General features: G+C 71.2%; 1 protein-coding gene across 1 annotated transcript; it reads left to right on the top strand.

Annotated features, from left to right (window-relative positions):
- Window positions 1–347: 347 nt before the first annotated feature.
- Window positions 348–4,940, top strand: ICAM5 (intercellular adhesion molecule 5; the record flags this gene model as incomplete). Its single annotated transcript, XM_027911301.1, has 10 exons — window positions 348–719; window positions 965–1,276; window positions 1,638–1,916; window positions 1,999–2,283; window positions 2,411–2,681; window positions 2,772–2,872; window positions 2,924–3,193; window positions 3,516–4,055; window positions 4,216–4,479; window positions 4,717–4,940. Coding segments are annotated over 10 exons (2,918 nt in total), but the record flags the coding sequence as incomplete, so codon positions are not given.
- Window positions 4,941–5,353: the final 413 nt, after the last annotated feature.

Below are 5,353 nucleotides of genomic sequence, written 5' to 3'. Positions count from 1 at the left end.
GGGGGGGACGTCCCTGAGGGATCCCAAAGGTACCTTTAAGGGGGGTGGGGGCGCTGGAGACCCCCACGGGGACATCAGGGGGGTTAATTGGGGGGGGGAGCCCCCAAAGACCCTTAATTGGATCCCTAATTGGGAGGGACCCCAAAGACAGCGGGGACCCGAGGGGGGCACATGGTGGGGGGGGGTCTCTGCATCCAGAATTGGGGCTGGGGGGTCTCGGAGGGTCTCCAGTGGGGGATCCTGATGCTGAGCTGGGGTTGGGGGTTCTCTCCCCCCTCCAAAATTGGGGCCGGGGGGTGCGTGGGTGGGTGTGGGGGTGGTTTCTCCGGCTGGTACCACCCACGCAGCCGGCACTTTGGGGGGTCTCCTCTGTTGTTTTGGTTTTTTTTTTTTTTTGGGGGGGGGGTTCTCGGGGGTCGCGTCTCTCTCTCCCCTCGCAGGGGTGGCCCGCGGCACCTTCACGGTCACGGCCTGGCCGCGCGTGGCCGTGGTGGCCTTCGGGGGCTCGACCACCGTCAACTGCAGCCGCAGCGCCTGCCCGGGGGGCAACGCCAGCCTGGAGCTCCACACCCCCCTGGCCGCGACCCCCGGGCCGGGGGGGCTGCGCTGGCAAAGCTTTCGCCTCCTCAACGTGTCCCGCTGGAGCCCCGGCCCTGCCACCTGCGCGGGGACCTGCGGGGACACCCGCGCCGAGGCCAGCGCCGACGTCCTGGTCTACCGTGAGTGCCCCGCTCAGGCCGTTAATTCATCTTTTAATTGACCTTTTGAACGGGCCTTCCACGGGCCCCGCGGGGAGCGCTAATTAGGGCCATCATCGCCTCCTTTTGAGGGGCCGGGGCGGGCGAGAAAAGAGGCTTTTTGGGGAGGAGGAGGAGGAGGAGGAGGGGGAGGAGGAGGAGGAGGATCGCGAAACCCACCCCCCGGTGACCCTCCCGGTGTTTGTGTCCCCCCCCTCGTCCCCCAGAGCTGCCGGAGCGGGTGGCGCTGGACCCGGTGGCGCCGGTGGCGGTCGGGGACAGCCGGAACGTGACGTGCCGCGTGCTGGAGGTGGCCCCGGTGGGGAACCTGACGGTGACGCTGCGGCGCGGGGGGGACACCCTGCGCACCCAGAGCTTCGGCAGCGCCCCCGGCAGCGCCAGCGTGGCCGTCACCCACCTGCTGACCGCCACGCCCGGAGACCACGGGCAGGACGTCACCTGCCACGCCGAGCTGTCCCTCAGGCCACACGGGCCCCTCTTCGCCCGCGCCGCAGCCCCCGTCACCCTCTCCGTGTTCGGTGAGTCCCGGGGAAGGGGGGGGGGGGAGAGGCAGCGTCCATGAGGACACCCACGGGGACAGCAGTGTGACCCTCCAGGTGGTGGTGTGGCACTGTCACCGCCCATGGGGACACCCACGGGGACAGCAGTGTCCCCCTCCTGGTGGTGGTGTGGCACTGTCACCACCCACGGGGACGTTGGTGCCACCCTCCAGGTGCTGGTGTGGCACCGTGGCACTGTCACCACCCACGTGGACATCAGTGTCCCCCTCCTGGTGGCTGCTGGGGCACAGGCTGCCTGGTGGCACCGCTGGGGCACAGGAGAGGGTTTGGCCACCAGGACCGTGTCCCCAGCCCCGGTGCCACCGTGTCCCCCCCACAGCCCTCCCGGAGCCGCTCCAGCTCGAGGCCCCCTCCCTGCTGGAGGTCGGGGCCACCTCCCGCGCCCGCTGCCGCGTGGCCGGCGCCTTCCCGGCCGGGGACACGCGTGTCACCCTCGCCCTGGGCCGCGAGACGCTGAACGCCAGCCTGGAGGTGGCGGGGGACGCGGTGACGGCGGTGACCGAGCTGTCCCCGAGCCAGCCGGGCCTCGAGGACATCACCTGCACGGCCGCGGTGGCCTCAGCCACCAGGACGGCGAGGAGGACGCTCCACGTTTACCGTAAGGCTCCCGTGGGGGTGTCCCCAAATGTCCCTCCCGCCACCGCACCCCCGGGACCCACCCACGGGCCCTTTTCCCGCAGGATTCCCGGCTCCCACCCTGGAGCTGCTGCCGCAGCCGGCGGAGGAGGGCGCGGAGGTGACAATGACGTGCCAGGCGGGGGACACCGAGCCGGCGGGGCCGCCGCTGCTGCAGCTCCTGGGGTCCCACGGCGAGGGGGTCCTGGCGGAGGGGCCGCGGTCCCGCGTGGAGCGGCGCGTGGTGGCTCGCAGGGAGGACGACGGGCGGGAGCTGCGCTGCAGGGCCAGCCTGGCCGTGGGGGACAGCGCGGTGACAAAGGAGGCGGCCACGCGGCTCCTCGTGCACTGTGAGTGGCGCTCCGTGGGGGGGGGGGGGGGGGGGGGGGGGGGGGGGGGGGGGGGGGGGGGGGGGTTGTGACCCCGCCCCGCCGTTCCCGGCCTCCCCTCGTGGGGCGGTTCTATCTTTTGGGACAGATCCCCCCGAATTTGGGGCCGGCGGCTGCCCCGCCAACCGCACGTGGGTGCGGGGGGCGTGGGAGTCGCTCTGGTGTCGCGCCACCGGCAACCCCGCGCCCGCCGTGGCTTGTGCCCGCGCGGGGGTCCCCGTGGGCACCGGCGAGCCCGAGCCCGTCACCCGCGAGCGCGCGGGCACCTACGAGTGCACGGCCACCAACGCCCTGGGGACCAGCAGCAGGAGCGTGGCCGTCCGCGTGGAGTGTGAGTGGCACCCGGGGTGGCACTGGGGGTGACATCGGGGTGGGATCGGGGTGTCACTGGGAGTGGGATCGGGGTGGCACTGGGGATGGCATCGGGGTGGCACCGAGGGTGACACCAGGGGTGGGACTGGGGGTGTTACCCTGGTGACACCGGGGGTGGCACTGTGGCGGCACGGGGGACACCACGGTGGCGGCACCGGGAATGGCACCGGGGATGGCGGTACCGTGGTGGCACTGACCGGGCGTCCCCTCTGTGTGTCCCCCTGTCCAGACGAGCCCACCCTGTCGGATCGTGGGTGCCCCTCGCGCCGCGTGTGGGTGGAGGGGCAGCGGCGGGACCTGCAGTGTCGCGCCGAGGGGGACCCCCCGCCCAGCACCCGCTGCGCCCGCCACGGGGACACCCCCGGGGACGCCCCCCGAGCCCGTCCCACCCGCGCCCGGGGCACCCGCGTGGTCTCCAGGGCCGACGCCGGGCGCTACCTGTGCAGGGCCACCAACCGGCACGGCGTGGCCACCAGGGATGTCGTGGTCACCGTGGAGTGTGAGCGGGGGAGGGGGCGCGGGTGAGATCAGGGGATGTTGGGTGGGATCAGGAGGTGATGGGGAGGATCAGGAGGTGCCGGGTGGGATCGAGGGATGTTGGGTGGGATCAGGAGGTGATGGGAAGGACGAGGGGGTGGTGGGAGGGATCGAGAGGTGATGAGAGGGATCAGAAGGTGCCGAGAGGGATCGGGGGGTGTGGGGAGGGATTGGGGGATGTTGAGTGGGATCAGAAGGTACTGGGAGGGATCAGGAGGTGCCGAGGGGGGGTGGCACCCAGCACCCACCCCCCTTTTCTGTGCTGTGTTCCCCCCCTCTCCCAGACCAGCCGAGCATCCCCGAGCGGGGCTGTCCCGAGCGGCGCCTCTGGCTCGAGGGGACCCCGGCCCGGCTCGGCTGTGCCGCCACCGGCAACCCCCCGCCCCGGGTCACCTGCACCAAGCTGGGGGACGGCCAGGACCACCCCCTGGTGACACCCAACGCCACCCACCCCGAGCCGGGGGATGCATGGGACCACCCCCTGGTGACAGCTGAGGACGGGGGGGACACGTGGGACCACCCCCTGGTGACCCCCAATGTCACCCGGACCGAGCTGGGGGGCACCTGGGACCATCTGCTGGTGGCCCCTGACGTCACCTGGACCAAACTGGGGGACACCCAGGACACCCCAGTGACCCCCAACGTGACCTGGACCGAACATGGGGACCCCCAGGACCCCCCAGTGACCCCCAACGTCACCCAGACCGAGGTGGGGGACCCCCAGGACCCCCCCCGGGTGAGCCGCGCCCACGCCGGCACCTACCAGTGCCGGGCCAGCAACGCCCACGGCTCGGCCGTCCGGAACGTCACCGTGGCCGTCGAGTGTGAGTCGCTGGGGGGGCATTTGGGGGGCGAGAAAGAGGTGGGGGGAGGGTGATTGTGTCTGATTTTGTCTGATTGTGCCTGATTCTGTCTGATTTTGTCTGATTTTGTCCGACTGTGCCCGATTTGTGCCTCCTTTCCCCTCCTCCCGGTGCGTTCCAGTCGGCCCCTCCTCCGTCACCCTCCGTGCCGTCCCCTCGTCCTCCGTCCCCCGGGGCGGCTCCTTCAGCCTGGACTGCGGCGCCGAGGGGGTCCCTTCGCCCGCCTTCGCCTGGGCCGTGCCCGTCGCCCCCAACCTGCGCCTGGGCCCCGACAACCGCTCGGTCACCGTCACCGCCGCCACCGCCGCCAACCGCGGGCTCTACACCTGCACCGCCAGCAACCGGCACGGCCGGCGCGCCCGCAGCGTCCTGGTCAGCGTCGACGGTGCGTGGGGGGACGACAAGAGCGACAATGGGGGGTGGCACTGTCCCCTCCCCCCCCACAGGGGTGGCACCGGCCCCTTGTGGTCACCACAGAGAGCTGGCTGGTGGCCCTGGTGGCCCTGGTGTCATCGATGTCGCCATTCACTGTGTCCCCACAGAGACATGGCTGGTGGCCCTGGTGGCCCTGGCGGTGGCAGGGGGGCAGTTGTGTCACTGTCCCCTCCCTGTGTCCCCACAGAGACATGGCTGGTGGCGCTGGTGGCCCTGGGCTCGCTGGGGGCGGTGGCCCTGGTGGCCCTGCTGGTGGCAGGGGGGCTGTACCTCAAGAGCACGGCCTGCAAGAAGGGCGAGTACAACGTGCGCGACGCCGAGGGCTCCTCGGGGGCCTCCTGTCCCCTGCACCGCCACCGGCACCGCCAGGACCAGGGGGACATCTTTGGGATCCAGCTCAGCCCACCCTGAGTGGGACCACCCCCCAAAAACTCAGGACCACCGGGACATCTTTGGGATCCAGCCCAGCCCACCCTGAGAGGGACCACCCCCCAAACCCCCACTTGGTGTGTGGGGACACCAAGGGACCCTTCAAAGCCCCCCATGGGCACCCTCAGGACCACGGGGACATCTTTGGGATCCAGCTCAGCTCCCCCCACTGAGGACCCTCAGGACCACCCCCCAAAACTCAGGACCACGGGGACATCTTTGGCCTCCAGCTCACCCAGGAACAACCAGGACCATCCCCTTCCTGGTGGGGACCTCCAGGGACCCCCCCCCAAAATCCCCCTTGACCGGGGTTATTGGGGGTTACAACGTGTGGGGACACCGAGGGACCCTTCAGAGCCCCCCTTGCCCATCCCAGGGGGTTTTTGGGGTCCCGC

Source organism: Empidonax traillii, unplaced genomic scaffold (assembly GCF_003031625.1).
Source record: "Empidonax traillii isolate 1590-97213 ecotype Southwest subspecies unplaced genomic scaffold, ASM303162v1 scaffold7103:size5353, whole genome shotgun sequence".
Classification (NCBI taxonomy): domain Eukaryota; kingdom Metazoa; phylum Chordata; class Aves; order Passeriformes; family Tyrannidae; genus Empidonax; species Empidonax traillii.
Note: the sequence above shows the minus strand (reverse complement) of the source record. Positions and strands in the feature narration are given on the sequence as shown.